Source organism: Xiphophorus maculatus, chromosome 8, assembly GCF_002775205.1.
Source record: "Xiphophorus maculatus strain JP 163 A chromosome 8, X_maculatus-5.0-male, whole genome shotgun sequence".
Taxonomy (NCBI): Eukaryota; Metazoa; Chordata; class Actinopteri; order Cyprinodontiformes; family Poeciliidae; genus Xiphophorus; species Xiphophorus maculatus.
The window spans coordinates 26,423,533-26,442,642 of NC_036450.1; the positions used below are offsets into that span (position 1 = coordinate 26,423,533).

General features: G+C 42.7%; 2 protein-coding genes across 4 annotated transcripts in view; both read left to right on the forward strand.

Moving 5' to 3' along the window:
* Window positions 1-647: 647 nt before the first annotated feature.
* Window positions 648-13,856, forward strand: hpse (heparanase). Its single transcript, XM_014473920.2, has 12 exons — window positions 648-1,031; window positions 4,000-4,115; window positions 5,150-5,278; window positions 5,352-5,525; window positions 7,111-7,282; window positions 8,358-8,405; window positions 8,691-8,784; window positions 8,865-8,971; window positions 10,164-10,278; window positions 11,113-11,237; window positions 11,416-11,562; window positions 13,268-13,856. The coding sequence occupies exons 1-12, from the start codon at window positions 823-825 to the stop codon at window positions 13,425-13,427; spliced, it is 1,596 nt and encodes a 531-aa protein (XP_014329406.1). The 5' UTR covers window positions 648-822; the 3' UTR covers window positions 13,428-13,856.
* A 1,982-nt stretch (window positions 13,857-15,838) lies between these two features.
* Window positions 15,839-19,110, forward strand: part of LOC102229803 (serine/threonine-protein phosphatase 2B catalytic subunit gamma isoform-like) — a 32,573-nt gene continuing 29,301 nt past the window's right edge. Inside the window, exon 1 of one of the 3 annotated variants that reach the window (XM_005812590.2) lies at window positions 15,839-16,682. In XM_005812590.2, the coding sequence (XP_005812647.1) occupies window positions 16,631-16,682 (52 nt within the window). In that variant the 5' untranslated portion in view covers window positions 15,839-16,630. The remainder of the gene's footprint in view (window positions 16,683-19,110) is intronic. The other 2 variants (XM_023338225.1, XM_023338224.1) reach the window with 2 other exon arrangements.

Here is a 19,110-nt window from a genome sequence, read left to right on the forward strand (position 1 = left end):
TGACAATACAGATGGGGGTGGCTGTACCTGAGGCTGCAGTAAAGGTGATTCTTTATCACAGCCTCATGCAGCTGCTTATTAACTACATTTTACTGAAGGTGTGCAGGCTATGAAGGAATGCCCACCTGTTAATGTAGCATCAATAAACTGTTGAAATATCTGTAACATTTCTTATTATTATTACCTCTGTTATCTCTCACCTATTCAATTACCACTGTACTGGCATTGTGCAGTACTGTTACATTACATATGATCACCTTCCTAAAATAATTACCCTTTTTACCCCCAAAATGATTTGGGGGTAAAAAAAAAAAACACTTTTGCGATTTTGGTCTTTGCTATTTGTCTGTCTGTCTGTCTGTCTGTCTGTCTGTCTGTCTGTCTGTCTGTCTGTCTGTCTGTCTGTCTGTCTGTCTGTCTGTCTGTCTGTCTGTCTAGACATGTCATAAACAAACCCTGTTGGAGGCTGGAAAACTCTTAATTTTTCAGCAAGACAGCAACCCCAAAAACAAACAGCCAGAGTTACAATGAAATGGATAACATCTGGTGTTATAACTGGCCTAGTCAAAGTCCAGACCTAAAATAGATTGAGAGTTTGACATGATTGTGAGGCAACCAGCCTTTAACCTGTGGATCTTGTCAGGGCAGAGAAGCAAAAGCTTCAGTTCATTTTAATGTCCCATACAGACACCCGGAGGTGAGTGTCCTTCCAGAGAAGTCTGTCCCTCCTCTCCTGGGCTGACGGCTGACTCCCCCGCTGGGTGGTGCCAGCAGAGCCGGGTCTCCGACCTGAGCAGCAGGAAGTGTCTCTCAGCTGGAGACATGAACTACTTTCTGTTGCTCCTTCTAACTTTCTTCTCCTATCGGAGCGGAGGGGACCGGCTCTTCGATGGAAGCCCGCTGTACCAGGATCCGGACCTGGACCTGGACCTGGACCTGTCGGCGGTGCTTCGCCGGGTGGACCCCCGCTTTCTGTCCTTCACTATCGACGCCAGTCTGGCATCAGAGGAGAGGTTCATGCTGCTGTTGAGGTGAGGGTTGGCGCTCCAAGCAGGCAGGCAGGCAGGCAGCCGCTCACACTTTCAGTCCGCACAACTCTGCGTCAGATTCACTACAGAGCTGCTAAAGTCAAGGCTTTGTTCGCTAATCTTCGCCGCTGCGCGGAGTCTGGTTTAAAAGAGGACGATGAACGCAGCAGCAGCAGCAGCAGCAGAGACACACAGCTTCTTATCCGGTTACAGGTTCTGACGTTAGAGACAAACTCTGCAAATCATTACGTCCTTCAGATTCTGACTCCGAAGTTCAAGTTAAAGCCAGAATAAGAACGGTTCTGATTGTTCTGTAAGGTTCTGATTGTTCTATGAGGTTCTGATTGTTCTATTAGGTTCTGATTGTTCTATGATGTTCTGATTGTTCTATGAGGTTCTGATTGTTCTATGAGGTTCTGATTGTTCTGATTGTTCTATGAGGTTCTGATTGTTCTATGAGGTTCTGATTGTTCTGATTGTTCTATGAGGTTCTGATTGTTCTGATTGTTCTATGAGGTTCTGATTGTTCTGTGAGGTTCTGATTGTTCTGATTGTTCTATGAGGTTCTGATTGTTCTGTGAGGTTCTGATTGTTCTGATTGTTCTGTGAGGTTCTGGTTCTGACTCAAACTGCAGAATGACTCTGAACTGACAGCTTTCATTTCATCTTTGAACTGAAATCCCAGCCTCACTCACTCCTGTAGTTGTTTTACTGATCAATTTCCCTTTTTTCCAAGCTGTTCATTTAAGACTTGATTAATTTATTCTTCCTTTATTGTTACAAATGATTTAGTTTTTTTTATTAGTGTAATTTAGAGTTTAAGCCCTTGTGTGTTTCTGTTGTGAGGCAAACATGTGGCGGTTCATGGGTCAGTGGCACCGGGGGCCCATGTGTTCTCACTAATGATAGGCCTATATCCGGACAATAGTCACATGACTCTTGTGATTGACGTTTTGCTTTGTATTAATACCTGTGTTAAGTTGCACAAAATTCGAGACCAACCTTTGGCTATAAAAGAGAACAAACACAACTTTAATTAACATTTGCAAATGGAGAAAACATACAAAGCTCACATCTCAGTGAGAATCGGATGAGTTCTGACTTGGGGCTGAACGTCCCCTCATTTACATAGGATACATCACACATTTCTTAGTCACACCCCGTGGCTCAAGTGTCAGGTAAAAATCTATACGTTACTTATCTTTAAGTTTCAGTTGAGCAGGGTTGCATACACATTCACAGCTCAACTTTAGGCGTTTCTCCAAAAAGCCTCTCTGCTGATATTTTATTTTGTTCTTTTTTGTTTTTAATAATACCAAAACCATGGACATGTGATAATTTTCTTTAACAGTATTTTTTGAGTCTTTGATTGCAAAAATGGACCAGTAAAACCCAGTTTTACTGTAAGTCTTACATTTTTGTACCAGTGTTTTTGCAATCATGACTAACTCTGCATAAAAGGCTTAGTTTTTAATAACTGATTTCTTGAATCTTGGCAATGTGTTTTATTGTTATTTTTTGCATAAATGTATATGGTTTGTGGGATAAGAGTGTGTTTAAATGAAAATTTGGTCCAAAAGAATTTTTATCTCATCCTCTTCTGTGAAGTGACGTAATGACAATGCATTTTAAAACTGCACCAATTTTAGCAGTTTTAGTGCCACTCTCTACTGTAAAGCTAAGACTGTACAATGCAATGTTTCACAACCTTTTCTTTCAGACATAGAAAAGGTCCATTTACTTACTGATAAAGTAAACGGAGTAGAAAACTAAACTTACAGTAAAATACTGGCAGCTATAGACACCAGTACATTACTGTATGTTTAGTTTAACTACTATATTTATTTTAACAGTAAACTACTTTTAAAATTACAGTGTTCAATATGTACATTTACAGTAACTTACTGGCAGCTAAATTAACCAATATTTTTTCCTTTTTTTTACAGTATCTGTACTGCATTTACTTTAGCAGTAATCCACTGTCAGATTAAATTACGGTTCAGATATTGTAAATTTACAGTAAAATGCTAGCATCTGTAGCTACCAGTATTTTACAGTAAATTTGCAGGATTATTTCTTAGAGTGTACCTCATTTTACAGCTCAGTAAAAAATTTAAAGTAAAAAAAAAAGCAGCATCAGTTGCCATGGCAACGGTGTGCGTGTGGAGTAAAGCACACAGAGCGAGAGAAAAGAAGAGTTCAGGTGGTAAGAAGTTGTTCTTCTGTTTTTCTGCGTTATTTTACTTTTGCTCTGGCAAACGAAGCTGCTGTAATTAAAAAAAAATGTTATAAGGGAATAACATTGTAACATGATGTAAAGCTAAAAAAAGAGAGGATTTTGCATAATAATGACCCTTAACTCAGTAATGAACAAATAAATTAACTGAATATGCCGAGACCCAGAGAACATAAATTAAACAACCAAAACATAATTAATAAAACACAAATAAAAAGCCTTGAATCGTGTCCTAGACTATTATTTTAAATACAGCTCAGTAAAATAGAATATATAACTGCTTCATCCCAGCTGCTTTGTAACACTTCCCAGACTGATAAAGTTATCAGTTCATTCATGACATCAGTTACTTTCTCTGTTACCTTCTCTGCCGACTGCTTGGAAATCATGAAATGTTGTTTTTCTGGATTATTTCTTATTATTCTGTCCCTCACAGTTGAGGCGTACCTATGATGACACTGTTCTTTGGAAGAAGGGAAAATTGAAAAATCAGTGGCGTGTCAAATACTTATTTTCCCCTCTGCATGTCAGCCTGTGCTCTTCAGAACCACCATGAGACACGTTGCAGAGTAGTGACAAAGCTTCTTCCTCTAGGCTGATAAGAAAAATAAAGGTGATGATGATGATGATGATGTCATCCTGTTGTTCAGCGCAGACAGTCAGCAGGCTACATGAGGACCAGCGGTTGTGTTCGGGTGTTTGTGCTGAGTTCTGTCCGCCTTGTTTCCTCTGCAGGTCTCAGAGGATCCGAACTCTGGCCACTGCTCTGAGTCCAGCCTTTCTGAGGTTCGGGGGAACCAAGCAGGACTTCATGGTGTTCAGTCCTCAGAGGAGCCAGCAGCTGGATCCAGGTCTCTTCTTCTTCTTAGCAGCAACATATCTTAAACATATCTTTATGTGAAATCAACTTTGTTGAGCTTTAGGTCATGTTATAATGTTATTTCCTGCTCAACAACATACCTGGAGTGTTGCCTTGATTCTTTCTTGCATGTTTGAGAAACCCTTCAATCTCCATGGCAACCATTCAGTTGTGCAAAATGCCGACCCAGCGCCTCAGAGAAGTAGCTCCTCCTTTGAGCTGCAGTTTCCAAGCTTCCCCCTCACAGAGCAGCCCTCCCCCATTCAGCTCCTTCAGACTAGCCAGCAGCAATTAGCAAACACCTGGTGGAACTGTGGATCTGCTGAGCTCATTATAGGTGCTTCTTCTCACTGCCACGCTGACAGAGGCCCAATTTCAAGGAGAAAAATCAGAAAGTAAAATTCTTTTCAATCATATTTGATATGAAACAGCATTTTTATATCAACAGATTTTTCTATAAAATGGCATTATGTGCCTTAAAAATGCAAACTACCGCCCCTTTAATTGTAACAGATTCAAAATTAAAGCAAATAAATTTTGCTTTAATTTTTACAAAATTTCCTTTTTTACAGCCATTACTAAACAAACATAAATGGAAATCCTGGATGCTGTTTTTCATTTATGACAGATTGCATAATAAACACACTGCACACGCTATGTTAACCATTATTTACAGTGGAGATGGGCGGATCAATCCAGAAATATTGATAATATCAATACCAAGCCGGTATCATTTTCAGGAGGGCGTCTTCATCAATTTTCAGATTGATACTGACTTCTCTTGTCAGATTGATAACAGTTTTCCTCTTGAAATGTTTTTTTTAAATAAGTATTGGTATTGGTTGATGATACTAGCACTGTATTTACTCTGTATTTATCGTATTGATACCATGCAGTATCAGACTCCTCCAGCTTACAGGACTGCAACGTATTTGCAGAAATAAATGCCGTGTTCAACAGTTTGTGTTCTGATGGCTCCTTTAGCCAGGAGAATTTATCCTGTGACGAGTGACTCTCGCCCCTCAGGTGAGCCCTGCAGCAGTGTCCGGCTGCCCTGGTGGGTGGAGCAGAGGCTGAAGCAGGACTGGGCCCAGCAGCAGCTCGTCCTCACCAAGGAGGAGCAGCAGAACCAGTACAACCAGATCCACTTCACGGGTAGGTTCTGGATGTCCGGCCGGCTGTCTTCTGAAGCTGCGGGTGTCTCCTGACGGCTGTCTGTCTCTGTCAGAGCTCACCGTGGACCTGCTGCACTCCTTCAGCAGCTGCTGCAGCCTGGATCTCATCTTCGGCCTGAACGCGCTGCTCCGGACGGCAGACAACAGCTGGAACAGCAGCAACGCCCGCTCTCTGCTCGGCTACTGCAACTCCAAACAATACAAGATGTCCTGGGAGCTGGGAAACGGTTAGCATCCGCTCTCACAGTTCTGACTCAGACACTGGCCTCAGTGGTACACTGAGGGAGCAGGGTGGGCTTCAGGCAGTGGCATGAACTGCTCAGCTAGTCAGGTGCTGCTAACTAAGTCTAACTCACAAGGGAAGGAGACATTGACAGATTCAAACACCGTGGTGACATCCATGTAGCCTTAACCTGCTCACTGAGATGAAACTCAGTCAGTGATTAATTAACGTCTCCATCTGTGGTGTGTTAAGAACCAGGAAGTTATTATCTCGTCTTCGCTCTGCTGAGAGGGCTGAGGAAGGAACAGGAGGGCGTCTTCATCAGGAAACGTATCTTGTTCAGAACATGGCGCCTTGCAAAAACATTCACCGCTGAAACATTTTGTAATCTTACAATCACAAAATGTAAAAGAAGTTTATCAGGATTTTATGCAATATCCCAGCACAAAGTACTACATGCAAGGGTTTGTATCTGTTTAAAAATTGTTTTAAAGTAAAAAGTGTAATCTGCAATTGTATTTAACTCCCTTTAATCTGATACCCATAAATAAAATCCAGTGCACCCAGCTGCCTTCAGCAGTGCTCAGGTCAGGGATCCGACACCCGCAGCTCTTTGGATCTAACACAAAACCATGAGAGCTACTGGCTTTTTTAATGTCTCCACAAATATTAAAGGAGCAGTATTGTGTAAAATCCACTTTTCTTTTTACTTTACATCATATTATCATTTTATTCCTTCATCATGAACATACCTGGAGTGTTGCGTTGATTCCTTCACAGACGTTTGAGGAATCCTTTAATCCCCCATGGCAACCATTTGGTTTGCAGAAACGCCTGCTGTCACTGAGCGCTGTCTTTTCCACACAGCTCCACCCTGATGCTGCAGACCCCACAGAGCAGCCCCTCCCCCGCCTCTCTCACTGAGCTCCTTCAGACTAGCCAGAACCTACACATCTACTTCTCAGTACTCACTGGTAAAAATGTTTTTACTCTGTTCGTAGAGGACTGTTGATATGACAAAACACACCCATGTGGATGGAAAACAGCTGGGAGTCAAGTTCACCCATCTCAGAAACATGATGTCAGAGTTTAAACTTTGGACAGAATCAGAGTTTAAACTTTTTAAACTTTACATTTTTCTCTTTCCAAAGCAGCAGAGAAAAACTTGAGTTTGGGATGAAAGTGGAAGTTTGTGGTTGTAATGTTGCTGCTGTCAGTTCATCTCTAAGGACAGAGAGAAATGTCTGCAGCTCCAAGTTTCAAGTTCCTTTAGAAAACAAAGTCTGTTTGTAACAAACAGAAAGCTGGATGGATTTCTGAAGATTGTTCCTTTGTTGTAGAGAGGAGCTGAGTCTGTGTGGTTTTATCATGATCCAAATTCAGCAGTGAACATTGAGCTTTATGGGAGTCAGGATTTTTAAGCCGATTATCAGATGAGCTTCTTCTTTCTCTCTTCCCTTTTTACAGATAATTGCAGCGAATCTGAAGTAATACTGAAACTCTGTGGTTTCTTATGTGACGTCTGAGTTTCACTTCCGTGTCTCCTTGTGGTCAGAGTCTCATACTGACAGTGTTCTGTGTGTCTGCAGAGCCAAACAGCTTTGAGAAGAAGGCTGGGATCCGTGTGGATGGAAATCAGCTGGGAGTCGATTTCACCCGTCTCAGAAAGATGATGTCAGAGTTCAAACTCTACCGGGACGCCGGGCTGTTCGGACCCGATGTGGGCCAGCCGCGGGACCGCAGGGCGGATCTGCTGGAGAGGTCTGCACCGGACGTGGATCTGCATCACAAATGGAACTATAATGCTTCTGTTTTCTCTATGAACATTTTTATTTTCTTATGAATAATAAGGAGAACATCTACAAAAATCCTTTTATTGAACTTCAGAAGGGAAATTCAGATGTAACAGCAGGATGAAGACATGCAAGTTTACACAAAAAAGTTTCAAATAAGTGCTTAAACATATACATATAAAAAACAAGATGAACAATAACAACAGTAATAATAATATATTATACAAGAGTCTAACATAAAAATACTGCCCAGTTATTAGAATAGAAATATTGTATAGAATAGAATAGAATAGAATAGAATAGAATAGAATAGAATAGAATAGAATAGAATAGAACAGAATTACTTTATTCATCCCAGCAGGGAAATTACTTCTCAGTTACAGCATAGAGACAAGACACACAACAACCACCACTGAGTAGCAATGTAGACAAAATAAAAATAAAATATAACATGCTGTTAATATAAAAAGCAACTTAGAGCAGTCCTTGCAAAGATTCAAAAAAATGCAGATACAGTATGTATATGTAAATATATGTACAGCAAGTGTGCCACAGTGCAGTTGTGCAAAATTGGACTAATTAGTGCAGAACAATGATTTAGCTTTTATTGTACAGTGAGATGGCATGTGGCAGGAAGGATTTCCTGTATCTGTCCCTACGACAGCAGAGCTGGAGCAGCCTATGTGAGAAGGTGCTCTGCTGTCTGTCCACTATGTGGTGGAGAGGGGGCTGTTTGTACTCACAATCCAAGAGATGTGCATCTGAGTAGGATGACTTTTAAAAATGTTCATAATGTGTGAACATCAAAAACAGAAAAACTGATGCAGAAATGATGTTAAAAATGAGCAAAACTGCAAATGGTTGAGCAAATGCCAGCAAAGATGTAAACAGTGAGTGAGTTTGCAGGGAGCTGTGATGTTTGTAGAGTCTAACCTGCTGACTGCTTCATGACTGGACTGAAGAAGACGTCAGTGGATCCTCACTCTGCTTTAGTTTAACTTTATAAATTCACTAACTGTTTCCTCCCCGTGTTTCTGCTGCAGCTTCCTGCAGAGTGGAGCCAAGGCCATCAACGCCTGTACCTGGCACCAGTGAGTTGACTGTTGCCACGCCGACCATATTCTTCAGCAGCACAGAAACACCAGCTGCAGCATCACTGCAGAAGCTCTGTCCAAACAAATCTGTGGTCACATCAGGGTTTTTGGACAGTCAGTGCTGCTGGAACTGCTGCAGCTGCTGATGGATTCTGGTCCCTCTGTGGTTTCACACCCTGAGCTCAGCCAATCATTGATTAGATATGAAATCATCCCTGAAGCGATGGCTGCTGTCACACGGTGGTTCCGTCACGCTGTCCTGTCCTGTCCTCTGTCTCCTAGTTACTATGTGAATGGCAGAGACACTTCACTAGAGGATTTTCTAGATCCTGACGTTCTGGACACCCTGGCTTTGAAAACCAACGAAGTTCTGGAGGTAACAGTGTCAGGCTGCAGCAGCTGGGTGGCTGAGGGTTTGATGACAAAGATTCATTGTTTGTTCCTTGTGTGGCTCAGAGAGTACAGCAGGAGTCTCCGGGGAAACCGGTGTGGCTCGGAGAGACGAGCTCGGCCTACGGAGGCGGCGCGCGGGGACTGTCGGACACCTTCGTCTCTGGATTCATGTGAGTCCAGAACTATTTAGGAGATAAAGTCTGATTCATTCAGTGATCACTGCTGCTGAGACAGGCTCATGTTGAGGATCAGCTGAAGCTGTACGATGTGTTCAGGCTGTAATTCTGAGGGCTGGAAAAGAAAGCAGATGCTCATCAGAACCAGAAATACTCAGCTGAGTCCGACTTGTGCTGGAAGTCTGAAGAGTAGAAAGTGAAAAGGAATGGTGAGAGAACAGTGCCCTGTGGTGCTCCTGATTAGACACACAGTCCATCAGGTGACTGTTGAAGCGTTCACCTTTGACCTCTGGAGTTTCTCACAGGCTGAATTGTGTTAAATGAACTTGATCCTCACGGTTCCACTGTTTTGACCAGATGACAGTGGGTTTGTTGTTCATCAACGCCATGTTTATTACATCACATTACCGTTTACCATCATTCAGTTAATTAGAATACTGAAAAGTTAGTTTCACTCAGTAGCTCAATAAGTGAAACCTATTTTATAGATTAATTCCACACAGATGGATGTTTTCAAGCCTTTATTTCTGTTAATTATGATAACATTCTGTTAATGAAAACATGACATTTGAAATCATAATATTACATCAGACCAATAAAAAACATTTTTAACACAGAAAGTGCATTTAATTCCCAGTTATACCTGGTTGTTAGTCTTAAAAGTTACTTTTAATCTGACAAACAGGACTAATTGGAACAAGATAATGAGTTTCTGAATCTATCTTTAATGATGATGGTTGTAATGTTCGACTGGTGTGACAACGTTCACTTTACAAGGCATAACTGAAAAGTCTGCACAGTTTATCAGCAGCTGTGCGATGTTATGGTTTTATGGTGCAATGGATTTTGGATCCAAATGGGGAAGGAGAGCAGCTGACTGCTGTCATAAAATGGTCTCATAAAATGATAACGTAACAGATCAGTGTGGAAGTTTAATCCAAAGCAACCCAGAAACCTTTTATTAATACAGCTCATATTTTACTACGGAAAGCCTTTGACTAAATCTAAAACAACCTGAGAAAAGTAAAGAAAATTATTCAAGAAGCAAAGAAGGAGAAAGAGAAGACTAAATACAAAGTTAATTGCAAGAATGTTAGCTCGATAGCAGCTCATGCTGACATGAGGGCCTGTGCTAAGCTGGATATTTTCACTTGATATTTTCACTAATCAGACTTGTGGTGTAAAGGTGGCTGGATAAGTTGGGCCTGGGAGCCAGGCTGGGCCTGGATGTGGTGATGAGGCAGGTGCTGGTCGGCGCCGGGAGCTACCACATGATCGATGACGACCTGGATCCCCTCCCGGTAAGACGGCTCTGCACTTCCGAAAACTGAGTTCATGGTGATCGCCGTCCTTTCAATCCACTGCGTGTCTTTACAAGGGGACTCAGTGAGTTGATGTCAAAATAATAAAAACGTTACTGAGTGAAAAATAGATCTAGAAGTTGTTGATATAGGAATATAAGAGCAAGCATGGAATGATAGATATGAAGAATGCTGATGATAGGCGGAAACACCAGGACCATCGTGTCATCCTGAACCATGTCTCGGATCCGGGTCCGGATGAAGCCATGCTGCCAGAGACTCCCTGCTCAGCCGGGAATCTGATCTGGGTTCCTGTTGACTATCGGAGTAACTTTAGCCATTTTCATTTAATGTGGAAATGATCCTGTTGGAACACACCAGCGTTCAGCCCTATGGGGGAATGGCTAAATAATGAAAGAATATCATGACTTCTGTCATTAGATGGTGGAACTGATGGTGTTGCTTTCGTCCCCAGTATCCTCTAATGCAAAAAACACGTTCTGCCACCTTAGTTGCTAGGCAATAGCATATACACAAAAGTAAGGGCAGGAATAAATCTGAAGGCTTGACTGTCTAATTTTGCTTGCTTCTGGTCTTCATGCTGGACCAAGGATCAATCTTTGCTGGGTTTAGTCCCACCCTGCATAGAGGAGTTTTAACTGGTTTTAAAAGACACAAATAAAGGAACCCAGAGTGAAGGTCAATTTAACATCTTAACAAACTGGAACCTTTATTTTGGTTTGATTTTATTCGCCCACACTTTTCTCTCTGATTTTCTGGCGTCCTTCTGAATCACGCTTCTCTAGCGAACTGAATTGCTGACTCTTCTTCCAGGATTATTGGCTGTCGCTCCTCTACAAGAGACTCGTCGGACCGGAGGTGTTGAAGCTTCAGCTCGTTTCTGATTCCGGCAGAAGTAAAAGAGTGAGGCTCTATCTGCACTGCGCCAACAGGAAGAGGTACTCACAGAAATGAGACAAACATGTTCATGAAGCAGGAGAAACAAACTTATCAACAGGTCGAGACAAAGGAAATGTTTGCCGGCGTTTTGAAGTTCAAGGCGGTTCAAAGTGGTGAAGCTGGTGTAAAGATCTGGTGAAAGCCCAAGGTGAGATGCTGTGTTTTGTGTGTGTGCAGTTACCCCGGCGGAGCCGTGGTGCTGATATGGATGAACCTGAGCAGGAAGCCAGTGAGGATCTCACTTCCTGCCCTCGTCTCCAGCAGCACAGTGGACGCTTTTGTCCTCCAGTCCAACCAGCCGGGGGAGGAGGGACTGCAGTCCAGGTGTCTCTCTCCTCTCAATACAGCCTTTTTCCCCCCTAACTGAGAGCCACCGAGTCACGCGGAAGATTTAATTTAGTTTTGTCGGTGCTTCCTGTCATGTGAATCGTTGACAGCGGTTTAAATCAGAACACTTTCCCAGAGGAAAGAGGAACGTTTGTGGGCAGTGATGGACCAGATGCTTGTGGCAGCGGCTTTTTTGAGATTTTAAGCTATTTGTTTGGAATGTTTCTGTGCTAAATGGTTAAATAAAGTCCAAGGCATTTATTAGCAAAATAGTCAAATTTATATGAAAATTCCCCCATTTACATTCTTGATCCTTCTTTAATTCAGTTCAAAAACACTTCGCTCCAAAAGGAAATGTAAATGTCATCTCATCCAGGTTCTTCAAATAGTGGTAGATGGTGATGCTGTGGGCAGAAGGGTGCACCAGTAGCAGTCTGTGTTGCATCAAATCTGAACTAACCTCTGACTGAATCGAATTACATTTACATAGCACCTTTACGAACAACTGCCATTGGCCAAAGTGCTGCACGCAAAGACAACAAATCACAGTAATTCCGACATTAAAGAAAATACAAACCCAGCAGAAACAGAAACATAGAAAGGGCCAAAAATGAATCTCTCACTCTGTATTAAAAGGCATTGAGTACAAATGTGTTTTAAGAAGCAACTCAATAACACCTAGAGTTGAGGCGTGTTTAATATGAAGTGGCAGCTGAAGGGAATGAAGACTGTTGCTGGGTCTGCTGACCCACCTCCTTTGCTTTTGTCGCTCTTTTCCACACCTCTGCCTGGCCGTGGTCAGAAGATGGAATAGAGAGACGTTAGAGTTCAGTATGTCATTAGCAACCGCTGCTAACATGGAGAGACTGATTTCAGCTCACATGCCCCTTCCTTATAGGAAACAGTCTGCTGATTAGAATAAACTCTTTCACCACTTCACCTGTCCTGATGATCTGAATGAACTGACATGAAGCCGCCAGAACAGAAATAAGAACTATAAGACAGGAGAAGATGAGGCATTTTTCAGCACCCACCTCTCGCTCCATCCTACTTCCAGGGCAGTCTGTGTGGAAACAGTTGGGACTGGGTGGATGTGAATACCACAGCGTGTGTGCACTGATGCATATAAAAGCAATGAGAACAGAATTAGGGGCAGGAAGGAGTATATAACCTAACCACTGACCCTGCTGCATTCAGAGTTCTTCTGTTCTCCTGGGTTCCTGACATTACAGTGACATTGTGGACCACTGTGTGCTTTTGGAAGGGTCATTAATTCTCCAGACCACTGCCTGCTGGACACTTCGGTTCAGTCAGGTCAGCATCAGAAGTTACAAAGGACACAAACACACCAGACTGATGCAGCTGGACCTCTGCTTTCATCCACATTGCTGATGTCAGCAAAACTAAGGCCTTTGTGTTTGACTGAGAGCGCCATCTAATGGTGAACTGTAGCGATCATGTAGCAATAAGGTATGAGCAGGAGTAGGGTGACATCTAGTGGTGAAAGGGACAAACTGACCAGATGAACTTCGAGGGTTCTAGAGAAAGTTACTGAGGCTGATGCACCAACCTTATTATGAGCAGAATTTCAGTAAACGTGACAGTCTGTCTCTTTACGGACTATTGGAGCTCTGCTTGATTCTCACCGCCCTTGCCTGCATTGTCCTGACTGCGCAATGAGTGTGTTCTGTTTTCCCTGCAGGTCTGTTCAGCTGAATGGAGAGCTGCTGAAGATGGTGGATGATAAAACTCTCCCTGAGCTCAACGGCACTCAATTCCCTCCAGCAGAACACCTGAAGCTTCCTCCGTACTCCCTGGGGTTCTTCGTCATGATGGATGCACGGGCGCCGGCCTGCAGCTGAGCCTGGTACCGACCCTGGTTCTGAGCCCAGTGCCGAGCCTGGCTAACTGCTGCTGGCTAGTCTGAAGGAGCTGAGTGAAGCTGCTGAACATTCTGGGACTGGACATGATCTTCTGCTGTGCAGGTTCACTCACACCAGGCGCTGCTGAATTGTCCTGCTCTGAGAACACACACTGTTTGTAATCAATTTCTCCTGCTGGGTAAAACTTTTATGTAATAATGTCTACATATTTATCCTGATAGATCTCAGGTTAGTTCACAACTGGACTACTTTTCAAGAGAGCACCTTGAAAATCGATTACTGGACAAAGGGAGAATTTTAAAGACGATTAATGATTTTATACCATTTACAGCTGAGGCTTGTTTCACTTTATTTCATCTTGAATAAAGAACATTCAGGTTACATTTCTTGGCCTGTATTTGACAAAGATGCTGCAGCTAGAAGTGTACTTCATATTTTAGTATTAATCCTATTACAAGTATACAGGGTCAGTGTCATGTTACCAATACTGATATGGATACTGATACTTTGAGTCTGAGTGACAGAGCTAAGCCCCTCCTCCTGGCTCTGATTGGTTGTTTTTGAACGGGAGCGTTGCGTTTCTTTAGACAGCAGCTCAGGGAGGAAGTGGAAGAGATGGATCTTTTCACAGATGATCTGTCTCATATTGTGCTGTCACAACATGGTGACAGCTTTAACAAATATGTAGAAATCATACTCTTTTAAGGTTACGTATTGCAGCTTTACCAAACTTAGAATATTAATAAATAGTTGTCTCTGCATTCCATAAGTACGTCTTATAAATAAATTAAATTTTACATTATTTATCTGCTTTATCTTATTTAAGCAGATTAAAAAAAATCTGCTTTAATTTGATTGATAGAATAATATTTAAGCAGACAACTTTTATCTTAAAAGTTCCATTTATGTGGCCCTCTACTCTTCAGAGGGCCACATAAATACTTAGTACAGGCCTGATTTGGCCCGCTGTGCTCCAATGTGTGGGTTCAGATTTCTGTTTTTCTATTGTAGTTTGGTCGGTGTCCACACGGGGGCGGGCTTGCTCCACTCTGCTTTTCTGTGCTCGTAAAACCCATGTGACACAGCAGACACTAGATCAGCAGTACTTCACTGAAGGTTTCAGTCACTGTACTGTGGCTTCAGTACTTTTAATATCTGTTTGCATGTTACATTAGACTACAGCAGAGCAGACGAAAAAAAATACAACAACAAACAAACTCTGATGTTTCAAAGCTTTATTAGGTTTCCAGGAAGCACATTCAGTCCAGCTGAACGTTTTGATCGTTTTAGGCTCCTCTTTCAGCAGTCAGTCTGCTGATTGGATGGTCAGAGGGAACCTGTGGAATCCTTATCAGCTTCAGCTTCTCTAATAATCAGGCTGTGACAAAATAAATAGATTTTCAGTCAGTTTGTATTAGAACAGCATATCCATAATGTTGATAAGCCGACATTATAAACTTCAGTTTCAGACTCCCTCTTTAAATGTTTTTTGATTTTTGGGCTGTAGTTTCTCAATTCTACCCTGAAAAAAGATTTAGCTTTGATTTGGTTTCAAATGATAATCCTTTGCACTTTGTTTATTTATAAATCAGTGCACACAGGACATGGTATTGGTTCTGTTTATCATATAGATGTGCTACCAAAGTATTTTGTCGACACCTAAACAGTTTATCTAAATACTGTTGTTGGTTTTAACAAAATATTTTAAGGGAAAAACTACAAAAACACCTAAAGGTCCAAAGTCTGATAATATATCATATTTAAATAATAAGTATCGGTAGAAGTATTGACGATACAGGCTCTGTATTTAATTGATATCAGATTGATACCAAAATATAATTCCACACCCCAAGTAATCCAGGGCAAAAATATACAAACAAAGTTTTTTGGGGGGCAATTTATTAACATACATCTGATTACTGTGAATATAATCTCATAGGTGAATTGTCAGCATGAAAAACTGTTAGCACATCAAAACATTGTTCTTAAATTCATCTTTCATAATAATATTTTTAACCCAAAAGTGGACCAATCAGTGACATAAAGTCCTTTTCAGGAAATCATACCGCTTTCTTTTTGAGATACATTTATTTTATACTACCAATTTTATTAAGTATTTGCATTTATGAAGCTTTAATTTGTAAGTCCCACTTTTTGAAATGTTACGAGCATCCCAATAAATTAGAATATCATTTAAAAGATGATTTCATTTAGTAATACACTTTAAAAATGGAAACTTAACGCGTAAATGATTCACTACATACAGAGTGATTAATTTCAGACCACACCCTCCACAAGGACATAAAACCACTAAAGGTGATTGATTAAGAAACTGGTTGTTCACACTCACAGAGTGCTTTGTTCAGTCATGTTAACAGAAAGTTTTGTGAAAAGAAAAAGTGTTGCAGAAAAAAATGCACAAGCAGCAGAGATGACCAATTCCTTGGTAACCGCCTTTTGAACCGAATCAGTGACATAAATGAACTTTTCTGTGATATATTTAACTGAGGAATATATACGTGACATTTTATTGGAACTAGGCGAGAAACATTGAGCTAAAGAGCTGGGAGTCTGGGCCCTGGCAGCTGCATGGAGAAGGACCTCAGCGACTACAGTATGAAGGCGGCGCCTAAATTTCACATTAATACTACACTACCCACAGATCCCCGCGTCGAGCCATGTTATAGGAAATCCGCTTGCGGCAGATTATTGTAATCCGACTGAGGGTCTGGACGACACATCGGATCACGATAAAAAAAAACCCCAAAGCGCAGCGGCCTGTAACAGATGCAGCTGGTCCGAGAATAAAAGGATAAAGTCGGGATATGATCTGAGGCGCGGCGCCGTGTTGCTGGAGCCAGAGATCGGTGCTGCTCCCCCGGGCCGCTTCATCCGACACACACACGGTGACAGCGGCTCGGCTTTTCTGCACCGCAGAGCTCGGGAACTGCTACAGTTAGCTGGACAGAGACATTATCTCCGTCAGCGCCTTCCTCCTATCCGCGTCGGGGTTGAGTCCTGCTCGGCCTGGAGGCTGACTGCGGCTGTCCTCTCTGCCGCTCCGAGACGCCCCGCTTCTAGCGCGGCTAGCCCAGCCCAGCTAGCCTGCTAGCTGGAGAGGAATCTGTCAAGTTTGGTTCGGATTCAGCTCCGTGTCCGCCCGCGGCCAGCAGGCAGCGAGGATGTCGACCAAAGACCAAAACAAACTCTCTACCGTTGAACGGCCCATCAAAGGTAGGCGACTTTTCTTCCTGTAAACTTCTCTCCGGCTGCAGGAAGTGAGCGGGGCGGTGGGGGGGTACAGGGAAGGGCTAACAGGAGAGCCGGAGGTAGCAGCCGCTCAGCAGCTCATCTGCTCGGCGATCCCCCGCTGGTCACCGCAGCCTGCTACTTGACAGCAGCGGCAGATGTGTGACCTGACGCGGGCAGCTCTTCTCGGAGACACGTCCCCCGTTTCCGGGTGAACGTTTCGGTAAAAGGGGTGGGGGTCTTCATTTGGACGGACACCGTCCAGGGTAGTTTTCTTGCTGGCATAGTTATCGGTGCAGATGTCCCTGAGTTGGCTCCGTTTTCCTACAGTGTCTTTTTAAAGACACGCATGCTTTAAAATGCTTCATTGACAAGTATCGAGCAGGTCCAGAGGAGTGGGGGCGTCTCTTTATGTTTCTAGGGGAAGAATGTAAAGAGATGCCATGAGGGGAACTGCTGCTGCATGAGGAAGTCAGGTGAAAGTGAGGGCTGTGCAGCCAGACAGTGGTGAGGTGTGCGGTCTGAGTCCGGCTGGGGTTAGAAATGGGCCAGAAGAGATTCTCACAGTTCGACCTTAAATTGGTCAGTAGTTTCACAACAACCTAATAAAATGTAAATGAAATAATAATGCATTTTATTTCATTTTACTTAACCTTCATGTAACCAGGTGAGTTATTAAGAACAGATGATTTTACAATAATGAAAATTCTATTACATTTATGATATCCATTCTCTTCCAACGTCTACAAACAAACACCAACTAAATTTAGTATTACTTTTCCAGTAAACTTGCTAATAATGCAGACGTGAATTACTTGAGAGAGCCTGGGAGTTTAACCGGCTGATACCAGCAGGTTTAATAACTGGTTATCTGCTCTGGTAGAACCTGCAGTCAGAGCTTCTACCCTGTAGTTGCATGTATAATAATGATGGGTATCATAGTTTCATTTTCCTGCCATAATTACCTTTTTTGCGCCTGGCAATTTCTTCCCAAACACTAAAATTTGCTCTTTTAAGTAAGGCTGAAACGATTAATTGGAATAATCGATTATTGAAATAATGGTAAACTAATTTAGTAATAAAGTAATCGTTAACTGGAGTGGAAAGACAAAAAAAAAAGTAATTTGCTGAAAGAACAACACACTCGGAGGTAGCCTGGTAAAACCAGCCCCTCGTTCTCCATTTGACTCCATCCAGAGGGTCAGGGCTCGGCGTGCCTCACGCGGGACGGACTGACTCCAACGCCTGGTCAGCAGTCTTCATGTCTGCAGATGAAGATGAGGTCTGCAGAAATCAAGACAGGGTCTAAATGTGAGAGAGACAATCGGAGCAGAGCTGTTTGTGGAGGAGTTGGACTTTCTGTGGTTCAGACCAGCATCCAGAGCAACAGGAAGTGAAGAAGAGACCAGTCAGTCCAGCCGGGTGGTCAGCCTGCCGGTGGGTCAGGTTCAGAGGCAGTGGGTCAGGTAGCAGGCGGCCATGTCTGATGGACTCAGGACGTGTCAGACAGGCTTATGGAGGCAAATCTGCCTGAAGAGCATCAGTCCATTAAAGCTGGAACCTGTAAGCTGCAGGTCGACCCGACCCGTTCTGATTGGCTTCTCACTTTTAGCTCCGTCTCCTCTCGCTCTACTTTCATCTCTTCATTTGATTATTACTCCGGACTTCATGAGTCGCTGGTGGTCGTCCTTCACCTTTTTCCATCACAGCAGCTGTTTAATTGTTGCGCTCCACATAATTAGCCTCTTCTGGTTCCCAGAGCGCAGCATCGCCCGGCGAAATGAGGCAGAGAGACGCAACGACCGAGCACGAGAGAGGCAATTTAAAATGCATTTAGTGCTGCAGTGAAAAAAACTTGCAGATATCCATCTGCCCGAGTTGGTGTGCCTGTCTTTGACTCCAGCATGCCGCCTCGAACTGATCAGATGTAGGCTTAGACTGTTGGTTTAACACAAGAACAGGAGAAAACTAAGGCTTCATAATATGTCACGAATATCTGGTCATCGCAGTATCAGTTTGTGCAATATTTATATTGCATAGTACTGTTTGGAGTGTAGTAATTGTTTGACTAATGTATTCCAGCTGTTATGATAGTTGGACAGCGGATCAGTCAGCTGGACAGAAATGCTGCCCAAAATGCTGAAGGTCACAGAGGAACGGAAACACAGATGAGAAAAATAGGCAAGAAGAAAATATGCTGCTATATTTACCAGCTTTATAGCTGTTGCAAGATTTTCTAATCTCTTGGGGGGGAAAAAACAACACATTTTGCCTTGTAGACAGATTCATGTTCTATTTGGCTTCGGAGGCTACCAAGAAGTAGCACATAGTTGTGAAGTAGAGAATAAGTTCCTTCAGCAGTTTGCCTCAAGTCGACAGCGTAGCCATGTTCACCACTGATTCCTCCAGGAGG

Coding starts and splice junctions, on each gene's coding strand:
- hpse (XM_014473920.2), top strand. CDS start 823: ATGAACTACTTTCTGTTGCTCCTTCTAACTTTCTTCTCCTATCGGAGC. Junction 5,526..7,110: donor GTCCTGGGAGCTGGGAAACG/GTTAGCATCCGC, acceptor GTGTGTCTGCAG/AGCCAAACAGCTTTGAGAAG. Junction 8,406..8,690: donor AACGCCTGTACCTGGCACCA/GTGAGTTGACTG, acceptor TCTGTCTCCTAG/TTACTATGTGAATGGCAGAG.